The sequence below is a fragment of the Salvelinus namaycush genome, chromosome 4 (genome assembly GCF_016432855.1).
Source record: "Salvelinus namaycush isolate Seneca chromosome 4, SaNama_1.0, whole genome shotgun sequence".
Lineage (NCBI taxonomy): Eukaryota > Metazoa > Chordata > Actinopteri > Salmoniformes > Salmonidae > Salvelinus > Salvelinus namaycush.
Genome location: NC_052310.1, coordinates 56308989 through 56331800, shown reverse-complemented (window position 1 = coordinate 56331800; position 22812 = coordinate 56308989). Strand labels below are relative to the sequence as shown.

Below are 22812 nucleotides of genomic sequence, written 5' to 3'. Positions count from 1 at the left end.
TTTTTCGATGGAGCGCGCATAACATCTGGGGAGGCAGGTCACTGTTTTTAATTAAGTGAAACACAGTCACTCAATGTTCTGCCAAGTGAGAAAAAAATGCTATAAAAAGGGGAGGGTGAGGGAAGAAAAAGTACATTTCCTGTGTTTGGTGAATGTCAATACAGTTGTGTAAATACATATTAATCTTTAACCTAATCCCTTTGGTTACCTACATTTCCAAGTGTACTGAACATCGCTGGGCAACCAAAGGACTTCTCTGAAAGTGGCACGTTCTCTCACACTCTTCAGGAAGCCCTACTTGGACTGATTTGTCAGGGTGGAGTCATCCCAGGTCTCTGCTCTCATTTCATAAGTGAGCCGCTATCGTGAGAGCTTGTATTAGTCAGGGGAGTGTATGCACCTGTTGATATAACCTTCTTTGATTTGTCCCTGGTCTGCTCACTTTACAGGTGCAAGCCTCCAGCTTCCAGAATACAATTTGTGTGTGTGTGAGAAATAGATTAAGCTGACTTTATTCGTCCAATTGTACAGAAGGTCCAACGGATATTTCGCTTCCGCTTTATCCGGAGCCCTAAGAAAGCCACACACACACACATGTTGGAGAGGTTGGAGCAGTGGGCTGCCAAAGCCTACTATGGTGCCAGTGGAGCAGATGTTGTGGGGTTTTAAGTGCCTTGCTCAAGGGCACAACCGCATGCAACGCCATCTAGGATTTAATACCAACAACTCTCTGATTGTTCTCGCCTGATTTTTCCCGTCAGACCTGGGATTCAAACTGTCAGCCCTCCGGTTGCTGGCTCGCCTCTCTAACTGCTAGGCTACCTGCCGCTAGGCTACGGCATAAATAATAAATGAAAAAATATACTTTATGTATACTGCATAAACATGTCTAAGTTTCAATGAATCCAGCTCTTGGTGTGTTAGTGGTTATTAGGGGCTATTTCCTTAATGGTTAACTATTTGTTATTTTTTTCCATTTCAGCTAAGTGGGAGCTGGAATGGCAACTATGTCAAAAATCATAGCCCTGATATAAGAGGTGTTTCTCTTTTTATCTCGAAAGACAGGAGGGCACTGTCAGTAGTCAGAAAAGCAGAACTGTCTTGAACTGAATTGTGTCTCCAAAGTGTTTGTGTGTAACAGATTAAACAGAATACATTTAGATATTCTCCCTCTTGGCAGTTATCTTTCTAATAGCTTAGATGTCCTAGCTAGTTGATTTAAAACGGTCACTTCTCTATGGCAACCCCATGCACAACGGGGCTTACCAACAGCTGCTTGGCAGGGCTCAAGTACCTTTCATGATTTAGTGCTAGCAAAGATGAGCACAGCACAACAACAAGCACTACTATCCCACCACTGTAACTCAAACCCTGATGTTACTGATATATACTATGCATCAAACAATAATGTAGTGGTAAAACATTTGGGCACTGTATGGTCTAAACTATATATTTATTCTACATTCTCCAAAATAGGAGGGATGCCTCTTTCGTGCCTAGTGACTGTAGATCACCACACACAGCAACAAATAGGATGTTGTAATCCTCCCTGTCAGGAGAGAGCAGAGCTCTGCTCAAAGCTCCCAGCACCACTAAATACTAGCACTCTCTCACAACACCGCAGATTTACAGGCTCCCTGGGTGGACCCCTATGTTTATATCATACTTGTCAAACATTTATAAATCTCAGACGGTAGTCCGGCAACAGTGCATAAAACATTCATACAATTCCAAACACTAATACACAAAGACAACCTGGAGGCCGGCAGCTGGATGAAAAAAGAGGCATTGAAGTCTATAGAATAAATATATGTTTGTCAATTGAGTTTCTATAAGGTAGGCTTGGTGTTTTAGGGCCCTTGAGGGTGGAAAAAAGACAGTTATTTTCAAGTTAAAATGGAAAATCTTTTAAGGAATGTAAGTTGTCTGTTTACTTTTTAAAGTGTTTTGGTTTAGTTTATAAAACACTGAAAGTATTTGAAAGCAATATTTTCCAAAAAATCATTTAATAATATATAAGCCACACTCTAATAATACAATAACGTGTACTTTTCTCAAACATATATTACTCAAATTATTATGAAGCATAACAACATGACAACAATAACATAATATCCATAATAATACAAAAATAACAGTGATATAACCACAATTGGGCAAACAATGTATTTTCTTAGGGTAATTTCATTCATTACGTATTGAGTATGTAAAATGAAAATATATACTGGCCGTAAAGTACGTTTTTAGGGAGCTACTCAACATCTTTTGTCTAGTTCTCATATATTCCTACAATAGACTGTTACTGAACTATGACATTTCCTGGGTCTGAGAATATAGCAGGCCAGTCCTCATGTTTTTTCAGTAAATGCTATGGAAAGATATATTCAACAGAATGTATGACATATTTGACGTAGAGGAAGTACCTTTCAGCATAACTTATTTGATAGAAAGCATGATATATACATATATTTTATAGCCAGAAGTCTAACTATATATTTTATGATAGACTGTTTGAAGCCTGTGTACAGTGTAAACATGGTTATCGTCAAGGCCAGAGGAAAAACCCTAGAGTGTTATTCAAGGAGTCCTATTTGAAATACTTAATTTACTATTTTACATCATACCTTTAATGTGATTAATGTTGTGCCAGGCTGTTACTCAAATTACCTGAATACAGATTCTGCTTTTAACACATCTGAAGGAGAAATCAAAGAGAGTGTTGGAAGTTGCATACACGTAAGTTAGTATAGGCTACATACAATGTGCTTATAAAACCATAATAATCCAATGTTGATGCAATAATTGACACTATATCTAAGTAAGATAGCTACACAAAACATTTTCAACTGGTATGTCCTAAAATATGACCTCATTTAACTGTAGCAGCAATATGTAAACCTTTTTTGAGTGGTTATAATGGTTTAAAACAATGGTTTGAAAATGAAATCCAATGTAACAGTTTGAAAAACAGTGATATAGGTGTGCTTGAATAAAGCAATATTTTGGAAAAACTGGTATACTTTGTTGAGCCGTATCCAATAAACAATAAGATCCAATAGATCGATATTGTAGAGAGATGCTTCCTTTTACTAAGATGTACAATGAAATGCTATAACTATTACAATGTAATTGTATATGTTCGCTATGGCCTATAGGAGAGAGTGCTAAGTGATGTCAAATATACATGGACTAATATTCATTGTACAATATTGAGTGTTATCACAAAAATAGGTGGAAATAAATAAGTTAATAAAACTAATATATACATAATACTGTACAGCACAACACAAATTCAGATCTATCTATATTGATATGAACTTTTCCAGCAATACCACATATCTGAAATACAATCCTGCTTGCCCATTAATGGCAACCACATGACCTAACAACCATGTTTCTGTATTTCTTGAGGATGACATTTGAGCTGTCATCAAAGTAAAGCACAGATATAGCGTTCAGCTTGGTCGGTGCACAGCATGGCTTTGGCACATTGTCAGGGAACATCAGATGGACCTGTGGAAGCAAATAGAAAGGACTGAGTATACAAAGGAGATGGGTCATTCCCACAAAAATAGTGCCTTTTGCATCCCTTTTGATATTTCAGTTGGAATTGTGCACACATATTGATTTTTAAAAGCCTGTTATATTAAATGAATAGCCCGTTTAATATAGACCACATGGAGAATTCAATAAATCATATTTTTTTTTACATGAATGAAGACTTGCATAAGTGACAACATTCTGCATTTTGACATGTCCCTCCGTGCACCCTCTGTGACTTCTAGGAAGATTTTAACCCACTTAACCCCAAAATGTCTCCATGTTTTCACCAGCATTGTAAACACTTCGTTATTTTGTTGCTTTGACAAAGTCAACCCTGTTACAGTCAACCCTGTTACTTTTTTTTACCTCATGAGAAAACGTGTTAAACTTGTTTTTTATTAAGTTGAACATGTGCTGTTTATGACAGAATATTACAATTAGGTGAAATCAAAGTTGTACTGAATTGGTGGAATGACCCAAAGCTGCAGCTTGAGCAGCTCAGAAAATCTATATGTTGTGGAATTAATTATTACCATATTGGTAAAGCAATTCAATATGAATTCATGGGAAATAAGCATCTTTTGAGTTTTTTTTTTACATACCAGGGTTTGCACAATGGCGTGATTTGTCGCATTCATATGTGCATTGAGTGGAAAGGAACATTCCCCATCGCAGTAAAAAGCAGCATAACCTTCCGGGGCAATAATCCAGTCCTTCAAATAGAATAAAGAAAAGACAAAATAAGCATCAAAGTCCTCCTCTTTAATATTGAAGACACTTTATTGACACTTGATGGGTTTTCTTAAGTCTGTATGTTTCTGGTCTACTGCATTTAATATCATGGTTGAAACTAAAAGAGGTGCTTTTAACACACACATATTTGTAACACACATGTTATGACCACTTGTCATGCTTATGTAGAGTAGATATGGTATGGTTCAAATAGTGTTCCATCTTTCCTACCTGCCATCCTAAGTCTCGGAAGCTGACGTAAAGTTCATGCTTCTTGCAGGCTTGTTTTTGCTCACTGGTGTTATGATCTGAAAACAACAAACAATGAATTCATCTCTCAAGTCTGCAAGTTTATCATTAGGCTATTATATACTGTAGTTGTAGACATTAGTTTTTTCTTTCATACAGCACCTGTGAGCACTGTGGTATATTGTTTGCCCACAGTACAATAATTTTTTGACAATAGGAAATGTACACCAAATCAATCATTCATTAAATATTACCAAACTGTTAACAGCAAATGGCAGCACCAACTCATGTATGGTTATTACATTAATGTGGCCACTGAAGGGGTGTTGACTGGGTATCCCTAATGCACTGAACCACATCAGTTAAAAACAGCTGCCAAGCTGAAGCAAGTGCACAAAGACTTCTATACAATTACAGCCAAATTAAAATAATTAACTGAGATGGTCATTGTGGACGTTCTGTGTAGCTTAGCTAGAGTAGTTGTGTGAGGTGATTAGTACATATTCATATCCATGTACCATCTTTATGAGGAGCTGAAAGAGGTAATAGATTAGGCAGGTAGGTTTACTATTTTGAAAATGTATCTGTTTTATATTGATCTACATCAGGGATGGGCAACTCCAGTCCTCAGGGGCCGAAGGGGTGTCACACATTCCCCCCATGCCTAGCAAACACAGCTGATTAAACTAATTGTATTCTAAATAAGTTGAATATTGGAGTCAGCTGTGTTGGCTGTGGCAAAAGTGTGACACCAATCGGGCCCATGAGGACTGGAGTTGCCGATCCCGGAGCTTCATCTATACTGCAGTTGATTATTTAGACATTTGATCTATTAATTGGAGCAGCATGCAGTCAAAACAAGGTTCCTTGGCAACAAGAGGCTGCTTGAGTAGACATAACATCCTGGAGTGTGTAACAGACTGTTTTAATGCACTGACAGGGAATAACAAATGGGACTGTAAGGCTTGCCATCAACCTTTCATTATCTGAAGTTAATTTGCCAACCTACTCCAGTCCAAACCCAAACCCAAAACAATTTCAATTATGGTTCACTCTCAGAAAAAAAGGGTACAGTTAGGGTACAGTATTGTTTCTTAGGGTACAAAAGATAAAAATACGCATAATGTACCTTCAGAGGTACACATATGATCTCACATGGTACTGTTTGGTACTTTTTAGGGTACATGTGCAGATAATCTAGTATAATGCTAAATCTTTAGACCCAATATTTTGAACATAAAAGTACAATCAATGGAGGTGTGGCTTAGTGGGGGCGTGGCTTTCAGTTAGTTATTTTGGGCCACCTGTGAGTGGAGGTGATGTGCCAGTTTATGTGGTCTATGGTTATGTTAATGAAAGTTTGAGCATGTCCTTTGCCAGTTCTGAAGTCTTTATAAAGGCTTACTTATGTGACAATAAAGGAGCTGTAATTAATATTAACCCAACACTGAGTAACCTTGTCAAAAGGTACAGACCAAGTGGTGTAATGGTGTAATGGTTAAGGTGTTGGCTTGACAGTTGCTGGATTCAGGTTTGAGTCCTGGTCAGGCTACCCCCTGAATTGTGTCAGAAGTGGGATGGTGGAGAGACATGTACACTTGAGGGACTTGTTATAGAAAATAAGTACATTTTTGCCGCTTAAAAAGAATGTGGTGGTACCCTAAAAAGGCAAATGCTACATTTTGTCTCTTTTAAGGTACAAACTGCAAGGGTACAATTATTTACCTATAACTAATGTTACAATGGACGTACCTTACAGGGTACCACTACAGTGACAAGCGTTTGTATCCCTTTAAGTATAATTCTGTACCTTTTTTTCTGAGAGTGTAGTTTAATAAGCCCACCTCCACTTTTGGGTGCCCGTGGTGATTCCTGTTGACCACCTGATTTGTTGCGGTTGTGGTTCTTTCTCTTTCCACCAGCGGCCCTGACAGAGCGCAACAACACTTCACTGGCCTTGAAGAATGACACTAGGAATGGCTGTTTGGATTGTGGCCCATTCCTTCCAACGATGCCAGCAGACTTCATGTTTATACTCCGTCCTTTTAAAACAACAAGCAATGTGAATAGCAGCAAACAGAAGCATAATTAGATCCTGTCTAATCAAATGCCTTGATATAAGGGAGCAATTAAACAAAACAAAATTGGGTAAAATGGTGTCATTAGAGTATTTTAATGTAAGCTTGCATTGTTCATATGAGCAAAGACGTATGATACGTTCCGTTTCCCAATTTGTATGATATTGTACGACTGCTATATGACCGCTATTCCATTCATAATGTAACCTAACGTAACGTAATATATCATACTAAATGGAGGAAAACACACAAACCACAAAGATAATTTATTATTTATTTATTGTCATATGTCATCAGCTAATGTATCTGATTCATAGATAATCCCAAAGAACATTCCATCAATGTCTTGTGGTTTTAAAGAAGATAAAAATATCCGTCTTCCTAGTATTCTTGTCATAATTGTTAAAACAGTCAGGTACTCCTTTGGGTTTTGAAATGTTTTCCTCATTTCCCCACACCAATGAAAAAAGTGAAAAACGTTTGATTTTTCTCCAATCTTAGATGCAGGAATTATGGCTCAATTTATGATAGTTAACGTGCATTATTTTCCAAATAAACTTTGTAACATTAACATTGTTCTTTAAAAAAAGAACAAATTAGCTAAAACTGCCTTTATCTTTCAAGCCTCTTTTGACATGTGAAATATCAGATCCTGCTCTGAAGCCCCACCTCTATGAGGGATGGGCATCTCAGGTTGATCTCTCCTACTATGTGACATGAAAATGATCTGTCCTCGACATGAAGCCAAGCAACAGGTGTTCCCCTGGGCTTAGTTCTCCTTCCCCCATTGATCTCCCAGTCAGTCACTGGGCTCTGTTTTCTCTTCACAGGGATTATCCTACCTTTGCTATACATAGGGCACACAACGCTATCTGTCCTTCTCTCGTCTGACACACAGGTTATGATATGGTATGTATCTCTTCATGTCTGGTGAACATCAACATCTCAACCTCAAACCTTGACAACACAGACCTGTCCTCTCCTCTATCGATAGCTGTGTCTCCCTCCAAGATGGCAAAGAACATGGGTGTGACCTTGGAAAACCAGGTTTCTCTTTCTTTCACAGAGAACATCAATGACTCGGTCCGGTAGAGACTGCCTCTAAAGTAGGGGCCCCCAATTACATTCAGCCGTGGGCAGATTTTTCATTGAGCGGATGGTTGGGGGACGGAACATATAAATAATTTGTACACTGCAAATTGACCGCAAGAACCCACAAAAATAGAATAATTTCAAACCTTGATTACATTGAGATACGATCACATCTGCCCCTATTTATGCGTGGGAATACTTGGGAACAGATTTCCTAAATTAAAATCACTTTGAGCTAATTTCCTGTTGATTTTACAATATTTTATGTACGAGACAAAAAAAATCATGTTTTAATATATTTTAATTGTTTTGCTCTGAAAACTTGGGGGCCAAATAAAATCACCCACGGGCCGAATTTGGCACACGGGCCGCCTATTGGGGAACCCTGCTCTAAGGCATCAGTGAATATCTACAAATTTCTCACAAGCTATTTAACACAGCTCCTAGACCAGTCACTCATCATCTTGCTTGGATTACTGCAACTCTTTCCTAGTCTGGCTCCCCGGTCGTGCCATCATAGCTGTGCAGCTCATCAAGAACACTGACAGTTTATCCAGAATCTCACCCCATTTCTCAGCACTTTCACTGGCTACAGTTGGCACACCAGATTTGGACAGAGGTTTTTTGGCCCTCCTGGACTGACATTGAACAGCCCTGGCCTACATTGTTTTGATGGAAATGTCTCTTGCCAATCTGTATGCAAAGATAAATTCCTGGATTGACCAAGCCTGGTTGTTCCTTACCTGGATAAGAGTGTCTACTGAATTACAAAAATAATTTCAAGGCAAACTACTTTTGAAGCCTGGGGTAACTACAAAGTTTAACTGCTTTTCAATATTTAATTCCCTACAACAACAAAGGCGGATTAAAAATACTGCTTCCCTTACCATCCAAAGTCTCCACAGAGAGCTGCAGACCCATGTTCTGCAGTGGGTTCAGCACCCAGTGGTTACTAGTGGCTGTGATGTCAAAGACTAGCCAGCCCCCATCAGAGGCCTTGATCTTTTTGGAATCCAACAAGAATGTCTCTGCATCCCTGTTAAGGAAAACATTTATATAAAATCACTAAAAAAATAACAAGTGAATGCATGTGGTAACTTGACAGATGGCAATGCACATATATTACTATGGGTAAACTTTTATTTACTGGATAAAAAATATTTAACACAGGGGTGCTATAATTGACGGACCTCACTCTGCTCTTTGAGCTCTGGAACTAATCATGAAATTCCTGTTTATGCACCCTAATGTTGTTAAAACTTGCAAGGGCCACACAAAGAGAGAACACATGCTTCCTCTGGGTCGTTTAGACTTGGAAGCAGTCAAACAATTAATGAGGCCCTGACCTGCCATATTGGATATCATTACATAAACAAAGTATCATTAAATAATCACTACATGATGCAATTTATTCCAGCTTTCTCTCTTAGATCTGAGCCAAAAACATCCTTTGACAAAAATGTATCTTACTAGTTACATTTGTTGTTCTATGTGCTCTATCCATCCTTTAAGCCCCATATTTTGACATTTCTCTGAAATATACTCCTCTCTCTAAGGAGTGCCTAATGACTCTTCAGCCGGATTAGAGACAATCTGTTTTCACAACCTCACAACATATGGATAAGCAGGATATTAATCAACCAGTCATGTACTCAAGGCCATAATTGCCAAGCAGTGAAAAAACACATTTATGTAACAGATTTGTCTTTGCTCTACCACCAATTTTAAACCATATGTGACTGAACTGTTGAGCAGTTCAACAGCAGCTTAATGATGGCTCCTTGGGGGAGGAGCAGAGAAAAAGGTGCTGAACTGTGAAACTCTGAATAATGTTTATCAAGCCGAAAAGTCACAGTTAGGAGCTGAGGAGCTAAATGTGTGATGGCTCCAGACCTCGGTGAGCCATAAAAGAGAATGCGATGACTGGGGCCTGGGGCTTCAGATGGGAGAGTTCAATGACTAGGACCTCCAGAAAAGCCCAAGAGGGTCATATCTCCCCTTCAATCAGCCTCACACATATTTGGCCAGTGAATGTGGGCCCTGCTTTAAGTAGACCCCTGTGTGTTCAGCTATGTCACGGCTTCCCACTTCCGGAACATTGTTAAGAGAAGCAGGTGGGCATGAGGGTTATGATGGGAGCCCCCTAGGCAGCCCCTAATGGGCCCACATGGCTTCAACTGAACTGGGATGCAACAAGCCGCCTGACAGGCAACACATAGACCAGGAGGAGTGATAACTGATGGACTTCCGAGGATTCACAAGTGGTGAACATGCTAATGGAAAAGCTTTATCCGTGGACTATATTTGTAAGGGCCCGGTGTGGTGAGAATGAGGCGGAACAAGGTTGGAGATACAAGGATGAGGTTCACAAATAGTCAGTCAGATGAAAGGAGAGCAATATAGGAAGTGCTTGACTTGGAGTGAAATAGGTTCCGGTACTCATTTTGGGTGCTGGTACTGTTTATATTTAGGTGCAGGAGCTCCACAACACTTTTGAGCTAATATTCTATAAGAGGAACAGGAGCTCAAGCATTAGAACATTTTAGGTGCCGGTCCTCAACTCTGGTGAGCTCCTACCCAAGTTAAGTACTGAATATAGAACACTTGTAGACCAGGCAAAGATAAACTGTAGAATTCATAGATGAAATCGATTTATTTAGTTAACATGTGCAAATGGAAATATATGTTTGTTCTAAAGTTTCAACATCTTATTGAAAACATATTATTCATGCCCAAATGCAAATTAAGTCAAACTGTATGTTTGGTCTTAATCAAAGGAAAAACATAATTGGACCAGAATGTATGCCTAACCATGTTGCTGAGTCTGTTTACACAGGCAGCCCAATTCTGATCTTTTGCCAATAATTGGGTAAAAGATCAGATTGGGGCTGCCTGTATAAACGCAGCCTTATTGCCTCCTTTCTTGTTTGCTTCATCTTAAAAGATTGTTTCATCTTACACCAAGCTGTGTAGGCTACTGACTGCATTTACCACAGCTACTACTCTGATTTCCATAGAAGACATATTATAAACAGCACAATGGATGTTTTTAGTTAATAAAAGAAAGGAAACATAAAAATAACCTTAATCTGGCCCTTAATCCCTCCCAAATTTTCTCCCCCATTTGGAAACAAAGTTAAGATAAGACAAAGGTATAGTTAAGCTTCTAAATTATAATATATACTTGTGACAAGCTTCCATTTCGTGGCATTTCTGATGACTTTGTGTTACTTACCAATCTAACGCCAAACGTGTATATCAGGTCATGATTTTATAATTCAAAGGAGACAAATGACCTTCTTGAAGACACTTGAAATAAGCACATTAATCAGGATAATGTCCTTCCAAACTTCCATGATGTGCTAGTGTAAACAGGATGTCTTTTATTTTCTGCCTAATTGCCTGCCTCAAGTGTTTCACAGAACAGTGCAGGTTTTAAAGGGACATTTGAAAGCCTCCCTAGGATTACGCTGACACAAGCATGTCCCCAAGTGCAGATGCTCAACTTTAGACAATGTTATCTAAAGACAGCCACTTTCAAATGCATCCATTCACAAATTCGAAGCTCATTTAAAGTGACAGTCAGAGTGGAGCTGAAGGATGCGACTAAAAACAAACAAAAGATAACTATTGTAAAATATACTGTGTCCGTAAAATGTATATAGTATGTATAAGCTGGAAGTAGAAGCCTAAGTGTTGTTGTCCATTAGTTTACTCAAATTAGAGGAGGGGTGGTAGGGTAAGGGGAAAATAATAAAGGTAAATATATATAATATATATATATTTTTACACAAAAAAATATATGGGGGATTGGAAATGTTGGAGACAATTACATTGATGGAAGCCACAATCCATCTGCAATATTAAAGCTGATCTACCCCCTAAAAAAATGTGTAATAATAAATAAATGTAAAAACAATTCAGTGGCAATCGGCAGGAGAAACAATAACAAAACGGTATCTCTGCCTCTGTTTTGGTTAAAAGCTGAGAGATGGAGCTGGAGAACTCTCAAATTCATAGACAGAGCTATGGATACAAGGACATCCATGGTATAAAAATTATAGTTCTAGCCATGTTTTGAGGCTATATAGTGTTTGTTTACATTTACTTTGTTTGCAAACACTAGAGTAAGACAAGCTTATATTTTGGGTTCTAATGGGGAATGACATTTGAATTAAGCTTATGAGGCATTTATAAGTCATATTCTCCAAGAATCAATAGGTATACGTAGTTCATTTCTAAGTCCAAAAATGGATGTAGCAACTGCTGACTGGCCCTTTAAGCTGTGTTCAATTTCACAATGTGTTAGGTTCCCTTTTATGCTATGGTGATTGATAGATTGGTTGGTTGATTGATTGATTGGTTAATTGATTGGCTGATTGATGTATCGATTCATTAATTCATTAAAGTATTTAAAGTATTTATTTGAAAATACATTTACAACTATATCACTGAGAGATTACATCTCACATATGATACAGAGTTCTTCCATTCTCAAAATATCCTGCATCAAAACCCAAATCAGCAACCATTGTGATTCTCTATCTGGCAAAAAGGCCAAGGTAGAACAAGGCAAACTGGTTTGTAAACTCACATGGCTGCACCTTTTATGTACAGTGATTCAGGATGCCTATAAACAATAATAGGGGACATTCGAGATGACTGGTTCCTCTCAGTTAAACAGAATAAGATGTGCTTTCTCTTCCCTTCGTATAGGTTTTTGACTGAGGAATCCACCACTCTAAACCATAGAATGATCAATTACATACAAAAGCCAATTCAGTTCATAACATTTAGATTTAGACACAATTTACAGTGACAGTCTAAAGAGGTATAAAACTGGATGTTAAAGATACTCTACTGTACATAGTACTATTGGAGAAAAACTACCTTGTGGAACTTTATGCGAATCATAAAGAATATAAAGGTCAGTTTATTCTATAGGTAGCCTTCAATATATTATGTTTCTGCAGAGAGAATTTTAAATGTACATGGCTGAATTTATATCCCATTCCACAAGAATTTACAAGGTGATGATGTACTTTATATATAAAAAAAAATTGAATTGGGATGATTTGGGGGGTTGAAATGAAGGTCAGCTGGTGCTTACTTGTTTTGATATTCCTTGATGACCTGGTAGATGGTGACCTTCAGGGTAATGTTCTCATAGCGGGCATGACTGCCATCTTTATAGATCCGAAACTCAGCAGCAGTCACCGCCTCTCCCTCTGGGATCTGAGTCAGGTCGAAACGAAACTCCTTGTAGTGTCTCCGCTGATGGGAGAAATCTTTGTCTTTCTCCACTGAAAAAGAAGACTGGTCCATGAGGACTAAATAGAGGATTTGCATAACTGCATAATATTTAGAGGCAATGCATAAAACTTCAGATTAGTGATTCAGATCAGTGATTATTATTACTGATACCTTCCCTGAGCCACAATAGATACAAAATGTGTTGCACAGACAAAATGTGGTGTGCCAGCAGTAACCTACCTAACTGAAAAAAAGGTAATTTATCAAATGTTTTCACATTCCAAAAGCCAATCCAAACATTTTGACTCCAACAAAAGCACTCTCCAGTCCATTTAATCAGTCAACTGAGTACAGGTAGCAGTTTCCAGACAGGCCCTCCACTGTGTGCCGAACTGCATTCTCTGCCCATGATGAATGGGGCTGTCAGTTAAGAAAAACAGGCTGATTTCAATTAAAGACACTTTCGTCTGCCCCTCAACGTGACAAAAAGAGACCAGACAGACTTTTTTGACAAGATTTGAGTGACTGCTTTGACCTCATTTGCCAACCTAATATTGACCTCCTGTAGTTCCTATACAATACATTGGCCGTGTTTCACACAGGAAACCCATATTTATCTTTCTCTGACCAATTTGTTTAAACTTGTTTTATCTGAGGACAATGATGAACGAGTTTATACTGAATATAAAATGTGCACATAACAAAATGTTACGGAATTATCAATACAAACACAAACAAAGAAGAGCAAAGACGAGCAGAGTGCATATTTAACCCTATCTGCAATCAAAGGCATGCCATTATGCAGTCAAGAAGACACAAAGTGACAGCTAACCATCCAACACTGTTGCTAAATAGCAGCATAAAAGGATTGGGAGTTGAGGTGTGTTAGTGTTCTGGCACAGCCAGTGAAATCATAGAGTCAGTGAGTCCATTTCACTGATAGTTTATCTACAGTGAAAGTCTGTGGTTGCTTAACACACAAAGGTCAGGGGTCAGGTCTGCCTGTTACAGATTGGACTTGCACCATGATTAGCTATGGCCAGTAATGTGAAGCTGAGTATATCAAGCATTTCAAGTGTCAGATAGCTGCAGATTAATTGGGAAGGTGGTTTGACTCACTAAAAAGTGTCTGCCACAGTTTCAGGGAATTAACTTTGTTTATGGAATTCATTTTTAATGACAATTTGGAAGAAGAAGAAGTAGAGAATTTATACATATTTTGCATAATTTCTCATCGTTATGTCGATAAGAGTGAAGATGCATTTTTCTGAATACATCACGTAAATGATCTAATAATCAATATTAATCACAACATACTTCTATGCTACAACTATTAGTATTATAGGCGTTAGTAGTAGCATTAGTGTAGTGAAGTCAATTATTGCTGTAGTAGTAATACTTGTGTAAATAGTCTCATTGCACACTTTACCACTAACTGTCCCCAGAATGAGAGCACAGAGCTTTCAAGGCTGACTGTGTACATGCCATGCAGCTCTAAGTAGAAACAGATGTGACAGACCAAGGTGAGGGATTTTAAATCCAACAGCACCTTCACATTAATACATTTTACATGCTCACGCTATAGCACTCTTTAGCTATATCTCTTATAAGCCTCTTTTTGTAAGATGTGTCCTCTGTAACTGTCGTTTTTGTTTATCATACTGGCACATGTAAGCAAGTATAACATTTCACTAGCTCCCTAACAACAAATTGTATACTTTGTTGTTTTTTACAGCTGGTGTACCCTTAAATACACATTTCACCCTCCATTGGGACGTAATGCTTAATGAAAAATGACACAAAACGAATTAACAATGCTACTGCCTTTACATCTAACTGCCCAAACCCAGTGCCACAAGGAATAAGTGCTGAAAAAGTGCAGGCCTCACTCAATCGCTTTCCTTTCTTTAACAACAGGAAATAATTAAGGTCAATTTAACCAAGGTCAGACAGTCATCTGATAAGTTATTATGAACTTCTGGGTCAAAGGTCAGAACTACTGATGAAACATTGCGTAAATTATAAGAAAGCTTTTCTTTACGCTACAATAAATGAAATGTTGACAATTTCAAAACATATAAATACTCCAATGCGGGCCTTATGAAATATTTTGATAAACATATATTTATTCAAAATGCATGGCATGTTTCCTATGTAAGTCAAATATGACAGTTTAAGAGAAAATTCATGTATTTTAGGGGAAGTGTGACATGATGATATTGCAGTTGAATATTTTAAGATCTCCATAGAGTTGAGAATTTCAAGAATGTCCAGACAAACTCTTTTTTCGCTTATTCAAACCTTATTCAAAGAGCATGGATATGGTCTTCAAAATGTGGATTGTTTGTGCTTTTACCAGTGTTTTAACGTGTAAATATGGTCCTGCATTAATATCAGGCATCTGAAAGTCTGAAGTAGAATCTGATATTAAGATCGAAAAAGACTTCTAACTTCAAAAACAGTACTATGAAATGTATATTACTCAGACAAACAGCATTGTGACCTTTGAAGAGAATTTGCAAACATAGTTGTGAGCAGTGTGGCATTGTTCTTGCTATAGGTGACAAATGGGAAATTAAGGCCTGCTACAATAGGAATAGCCTATAACTTCTATTAATTGTAAATGTAACTGAATATCATCATTTTCTGCAACAAAATGAATATGCATACATTGGCTACTGTGGGAACATTTGTTTAACATGTTTAGGGTTTTTATTGTAGTCTAATGATGAAGATCAAATTCAAGAAAAACAAGTAATCATTCATTTTAATATAATCATTCATTTTAATTTAATATAAGGTTGTTAAATTTACATTTTGACGAATCTACCTGGTATTTTTTATTTATACATATAAAAAAACATGGTCTGAGCATATGTTTTCAGCATTGAAGGAAATTGTGTACTGACAATATACATTGTTTTTAATCATATATAAACGAATCTAAGCCTTTAGATATTAGCAGTGAGAAGGTCATGTGACAATTCTAAGGCTTAAAATACTGTGGTTTATCAGTGGCCACCATATTTTGTATTTTTTTTTGGTGCTGGAGCGCAAGGCATAAATCAGGCAGCCTGAAACTTTTCCCAAGTCAGTTCACTTACTTACCTAAGTTGACAAAGCTCATAATCATATCAGCATCGTTGAGAAAGTTGGTGTCGTGAGATGTAGTGAGTGGAGGGATTTGGCTCGTCAGAGGGGCCGCGCGGTAAGGTTGCGCCACACGAGTGTATCCCTGCGGATAGCCGTAGTTCCCTTTACGCGAGTTTCCATGAGCCTTCCCGCTGAATCCTTTCCCTGTAACCTCTTGTATTCCCAATCCTTCTTCCTCCTCAGTAGTCATGGCATTGTACAGGTCAAGCATGAACAGGGGTGCTGAGGATGCTTGTTTTCCTGGGGAAAAGGGCCTTGGACGATGTGGTAAACCCAAAATAGAGAGAATCTCTCTTTGAATCTCTCTCCGTTCATGGTTACGCAATCTCCTGTAAATAAAACTAGAATGCACATGGTTGTCGCCTAAACCACAATGAACCCAGTGTAGAAAACTCAAGCAGCTCCATAAAAGTCCAAATGTGGCCCGGTTCAAAGGAATGAAGGCTCTCATCTTACAATGATGTGTTTGATGATGATGTTACACAGGTATACAGTTGTTACTCGTGTATAAAATTGATCTCCATTTTAATACAAATATCACAATTTCTGAATGTTTTCTTGCAGGATAACATACAGGTTACTATGTCACATCACTTTTTTAGGAGAACGCCTGCCTGCAATGATGTTCTTTGAAGTCTCACATCAATCTATGTTGTGGAGCTGTCCCTTCTCTTCGGCGTGAGGTCCCAGTTCCAGACATGCAGCAAGTTTTCTCGAGTCCTCCGCTTAAATCCAATGTCTCACTGTCACATGTTTCAAAGTAGACGCATCAAATGTGGAATTGTGACATTCTCTCGCACTTTAACTCCACTTATACACAATAGCATGGAGGTACGCCCATAAAAGTCGAAAAACCCCAACACCTTCATTGAATAGAAAGATAACAGCCCCTTTGAGTGATGTCGAGGAAATCACTAGACTATATAATAGCACCCGTTGCCACTCGTTGCCACAGCGCGTAACGTTTTTGGAAAATGTGTTGAAGCTTGTTGTCCATCCAATGAGTCCATACCACCCAGCCAGGACCAAGTTTTTGCATCCACCTCTAGCGGCCGCAATAAAACTTAACCGACATGAAGATGAATGTGGCAGCTCAGATGTGTAAGGGGAGACACTTGAAATCTGAAACCTGTCTTAACGAGTCAAAGAAGAACAACATGGCCATTTAATTACCTCTACAGGGTTGGCCAAATCCGTGCGTTTTAGGAGAGGACATTTGGACAAATGCGTAATTTGATTATGTATAATTTTAGGTGGTGATGAAGGCACATTTGTAAATTAATTGAATATAGAAATCTATCAATCAACGTTCATATTTGACCACATACAACATAGGTCGATGTCTTATTTGGATAGGCCCATCTATTTTCAAAAGGTAACATTTTTTTGATTCTCTGAAAAAATTACAATTGAGCTCGTTGTCTTCATGAGAAGACAATGGGCTGGTGAGGTGTGACATGTATGCAAGTTATCCTAAGGCCTCAACCAACACCTGTCCTACCTGGGAATATGGTCGTAATTACAATGGTAAATAATGGGTATCAAAGAGGATTATTTAAAGGCATGTGTAAGCCTGTGTATGCGGTGAGAAATTGGCTATTCATATACTTTGCCAGGTTTACAATATTATAATTGATTGGGTATTTAATTATATACATATTTTATAATTCATATAAATATTATACATAAAATATAAACTTTTTAAGGGGTTGATTGCAATAGTTAACGTTACATGCAAAAACAACCTGTAACCACTTTGTACAGTAGGCCTACCTCAGCTTTATTATTATTAATATGTATTATACAAGTGTCCAAGTTATTAGTTTTTGGTTGGCTCAGGTGCAATAGCTGTGCTGTCAATATGACCCTCAAGACATATCACAACATAAGGCATGTTGTACAAAGTATTTCTTTTTAATTCAATTGACTGAGCATCCCCATTGATTAAATTATTTCACAGCTCAGTTGCTGAATTATAACCCCATTGCGCCATCTAGTGTAGGATTCCTACATCATCTGTTAAAACAGAAAGAGATCGAGACAGACACACACACCGCACGCACGCTCACACGCACACACATACACACACTAGCATTTATAACCGGATAATTCACCTCATCACCAGAGCATCCACTAAGAGTTGAACTTATAACTTGCTAATTGATAGTGAAATCTTTGAGCATTAGGATTAGATCTCAATGGCCTAGCCCAAGGTTTCCCAAACTCGGTCCTGGGCCCCCCCTAGGTGCACGTTTTGTTTTTTGCCCTAGCACTACACAGCTGATTCAAATAATCAAAGCATGATAATGAGTTTGTTATTTGAAGCAGCTGTGTAGTGCTATGGCAAAATCCAAAACGTGCACACAGGAGATGGGGGGGGGGGGGGACCCTGTTTGGGAAACCCTGGCCTAGCCTAAATAATAGGCCTTTATGATGGCATGTTGACATTACGAAAATGCTCACTATAACCTCGTTTGAGGGATATAATTTCTTTCTTTCAAAAATTTTCATTTTATTTAATTCATCAACTTTTTACACATTGGGTTTCAGGGTGTTTGATGGTTGCCTGAGTCATCAGGCCACTTTTTCAAGTATTGCCATATATTTTCAAGCGGTTTAAGTCAAAACTGTAACTTGGCCACTCAGGAACATTCAATTTCATCTTGGTAAGCAACTCCTGTGGATATTTGGCCTTGTGTTTTAGGTTATTATCCTGCTGAAAGGTGAATTTATCTCCCATTGTCTGTTGGAAAGCAGTTGTCTGTTGGAAAGCAGACCAAATCAGGTTTTCCTCTAGGATTTTGCCTGTGCTTAGGACTATTTTGTTTATTTTTAGCCAACAAAAAAAAACACCCTAGTACTTGCCGATGACAAGCATACCCAACATAAAAAAAAAAAAACATTAAAAAAAAGAAAACATAATTCCACTTTGGCATTATGGGGTATTGTGTGTAGGCCAGGGACACAAAATCTCAATCTCAATACATTTTAAATTCAGGCTGTAACACAACAAAAGGGTGGAATTCTTATTTAATTTGCATGACACAACACACAAAGAAATAAAACAAAAATAACTTCATAAGTCATAAAAAAGGATTTAATTAAGGATACCAAAAATCACTGCAAAGGTCACAATTAAACATAATTTTGTTTTATAAAATCAGACACAGCAAAAATAAAACAGACCAAGCTCTCACAGTTAAAGCCCATTAATACACAATCGATTAGCTCAGTTTAATAAATAACCAAAAATACTTAAACTTGCTAGGCTAAGGTAACATTAGGTATGGTACGGAAAGGTAAGGTACTCAGGCACATAAATGCATATATCCACCAAGAGCAAAGAATTTGCAACAGACACAGCAAACTTCAGATGAAGTCAAGATGTCAACATGTTTCTTTTCACCCTCACTCTTTTGACTGAAAGTAGATAGGATTTCCCAGGTTTACATTTGTTATACTAGGTATCCTTTACGTAAGAAAAATTTGTATTTCTGGATTTTCATACAATACACAAACGAGTTATTGTGAAAAAAAGGAATATAAACTAAAATTGCAGTAATGCTCACAAGGTTTTGTTTTAGATGATAAAACATTTGGCTTTTGAACATAGCAGCCTCTGTTCTAGAGATACTGTAGCAAGCTCACAGATTTGCCCAGAAATTTTCTAATAATTCTTTAGATGTTGTTGACGATAATTGCATTCATCAATTTACAAATTATAATTATACGGGTGTTTAAACATTGCATATATAACTACAAACAAATTTGGTAAACAAATGTAGGGGTGACCAATTCTGGGTGACCATTCAGAAAGTATGGTGCAAAAAAAGCAACAGGGGGCAGTATAGAGCAATAAATTGGTATAGCAATAAATTGTATCATCAGCACTGTCCAAGTGGAGGTGCAGCCCTTTATTACTGTGTACTTGTTTGAGCAGTGCAGAATTCTTAACATTGGATTACAGTTTGCCCCAGAATCCAACCAATGCCAACCAAAGTCAACCAAATGTAGGAGCAAATACTATCATTCCTTAAAGGGATAGTGCAATTTTCCCCCCTGTAGCTGTTCCTATAGACTTCACACTGTCCCTTTAAAGCAAAATGGAGCTTGTGACATAACAAATCAGAATGTGACAAGAACAGAATGAAGACATAATGACGGCATAACCCACTGGGCTCAGACGTCAATTCAGCGTCTATTTCAAGTTGGTTCAACGTAATTTCATTGAAATTATGTGGAAACAACATTGATTCAACTAGTGTGTTCCCAGTGGGAAGTCAATGGTGCCATCTGTCAATGATTTTAGGAGGCGGGATAATGATGATTTAAAGTGTTTCACTGTTCAGATCCCTCTACACTTGTAAGATATCCAGACACAATGTGTTCCTGACTATCTAAGGGGGTCAGGAAGATCTGATCCCAATCATATCACAATGCATATTTTAATCATCTAAATGTGGGCACAATCAGAATGAGACAAGATCAGGACAAAGGACAAATGTTAGAACCAGGTATAAACTGGGCTTGAGAAAGCTCATGAAAGGACGCACATGGATATCTTTGCTATATACCGTACATGTTAAGAGGTACTTCCTGTTTCCGTGACTGAGGGGATACACTGTAAGAAATGTGATCTTCCTGAGATTGGAAAGATTTGCTGTTTTTCTTTGAGCGTTATGCATCAACTCCAGACTGTTCGATTGCCTGCCTGCTTGCTGCCATGTTGGGTCAATAGTTTGGTCCTTTACTAAAAGGATCCCTGCTCCTCATCATGACACCGTAACACATGGATAGATGGCACACCCCTGGCTGGCCAGGCACCCCAGGGTTACCTCTCTTCCCCTCCTCCCCGTTTAGGCCAGGGGGTCCTGGTTTCCCTGGATGACCTGGTTTACTGTCTCCCTGGGGACCCATTGGACCTGGGAAAGTAGACAATTACAAATTAGGTGTTTCTCTTGTCGTTCCAAAACATGTTCTACTGGTTGCCAACAATTCCTAATCCTGTTATTTGATCGGTTTCTACTGAATCGGGGTAGTTAAGGTCACAAAAGGCGAACAGTGTGTTTATCTGCAGAAGAGGGAAAACAGGTTGCAATAGACATGAAATGACTCCCAGAAAGTGCTCTCAAACAGCTTGGACCGAGGACATGAATGGAACAATGTGCAGTGACCCAGACACATCAATATTAAAATAATTGTACTGATTTCATTTCTATCTTGACTACCCAAGTAGAAATAATTATATTACATACAGTGCAATTGGAAAGTATTCAGACCCCTTGACTTTTTCCACATTTAGTTACTTTACACCCTTATTCTAAAATGGATGAATTGTTTTTTTCTTCATCAATCTACAAACAATAGCCCATAATGACAAAGCAAAAACAGGTTTTTAGAAATGTTAGCAATTTATTTTTATTTTTTTACCCGGAAATATCACATTTACATAAGTATTCAGACCCTTTATTTAGTACTTTGTTGAAACACAGCAATTACTTTGGCAGCGATTACAGCCTGGAGTCTTTTGGGGTATGATGCAACAAGCTTGGCACACCTGTATTTGGGGAGTTTCTCCCATTCTAGGGAGTGTCGCTGCACAGCTTTTTTCAGGTCTCTCCAGAGATGTTCGAATCGGTTCAAGTCTGGGCTCTGGCTGGGCCACTCAAGGACATTCAGAGACTTGTCCGGAAGTCACTCCTGCCTTGTCAGTCTTGGCTGTGTGATTAGGGTCGTTGTCCTGTTGGAAGGTAAACCTTCGCCCCAGTCTGAGGTCCTGAGCACTCTGGAGCAGGTTTTCATCAATGATCTCTCTGTACTTTACTCTGTTCATCTTTCCCTCGATCCTGACTAGTCTCCCAGTCCCTGCCGCTGAAAAACATCCCCACAGCATGATGCTGCCAACACCATGCTTCACCGTAGGGATGGTGTCAGATTTCCTCCAGATGTGACGCTTGGCATTCAGGCCAAAGAGTTCAATCTTGGTTTCAGCAGACCAGAGAATCTTGTTTCTTATGGTCTGAGAGTCCTTTAGGTGCCTTTTGGCAAACTCCAAGCGGGCTGTCATGTGCCTTTTACTGAGGAGTGGCTTCCGTCCGGCCTCTCTACCATAATGCCCTGACTGGGTTGTGCAGCAGAGATGTTTGTCTCTCTGGAAGGTTCTCCCATCTTTACAGAGGAACTCTAGAGCTCTGTCAGTGACCATCAAGTTCTTGGTCACCTCCCTGACCAAGGCCATTCTCATCCGATTGCTCAGTTTGGCCGGGCGGCCAGCTCTAGGAAGAGTCTTGGTGATTCCACACTTTTTCCATTTAAGAATGATGGAGGCCACTGTGTTCTTGCAAACCTTCAATGGTGCAGCAATGTTTTGGTACCCTTCCCCAGATCTGTGCCTCAACACAATCCTGTCTCGGTGCTCTACAGACATTTCCTTCGACCTCATGGCTTGGTTTTTGCTCTGACATGCACTGTCAACTGTGGGAACTTATATAGACAGGTGTGTGCCTTTCCAAATCATGTCCAATCAATTGAATTTACAACAGGTGGACTCCAATGAAGTTGTAGAAACATCTCAAGGATGATCAATGGAAACAGGATGAACCTGTGCTCAATTTCGAATTTAATAGCAAAGGGTCTGAATACTTGTGTAAATAAGGCATTTCTGTTTTTTATGGGGTATTGTGTGTAGACTGATGAGATTTTTATTTAATAC

At 38.5% G+C, this 22812-nt stretch overlaps 2 protein-coding genes across 3 annotated transcripts in view; both read right to left on the bottom strand.

Annotated features, from left to right (window-relative positions):
- Window positions 1–1982: 1982 nt before the first annotated feature.
- Window positions 1983–17136, bottom strand: LOC120046639 (bone morphogenetic protein 5-like). Of its 2 annotated transcripts, XM_038992027.1 has the most exons (7): window positions 16056–17132; window positions 12805–12997; window positions 8582–8730; window positions 6369–6566; window positions 4507–4583; window positions 4146–4256; window positions 1983–3513 (listed from the first exon to the last, which is right to left on the bottom strand). In XM_038992027.1, exons 1-7 carry the CDS (start codon window positions 16549–16551, stop codon window positions 3364–3366), a joined length of 1374 nt encoding a protein of 457 aa, XP_038847955.1. In that variant the 5' UTR covers window positions 16552–17132; the 3' UTR covers window positions 1983–3363. The 2 variants fall into 2 exon arrangements, 1 of the variants encoding a protein (XP_038847955.1); XR_005476830.1 differs by lacking the exon at window positions 1983–3513 and having other exon boundaries at window positions 4209–4256; window positions 6335–6566; window positions 16056–17136.
- A 1969-nt stretch (window positions 17137–19105) lies between these two features.
- The window catches only part of LOC120046638 (collagen alpha-1(XXI) chain-like), a 57319-nt gene continuing 53612 nt past the window's right edge, over window positions 19106–22812 (bottom strand). The window contains exon 29 of the mRNA XM_038992026.1: window positions 19106–21022. Within this exon, the coding sequence (XP_038847954.1) occupies window positions 20832–21022 (191 nt within the window). The 3' untranslated portion in view covers window positions 19106–20831. The remainder of the gene's footprint in view (window positions 21023–22812) is intronic.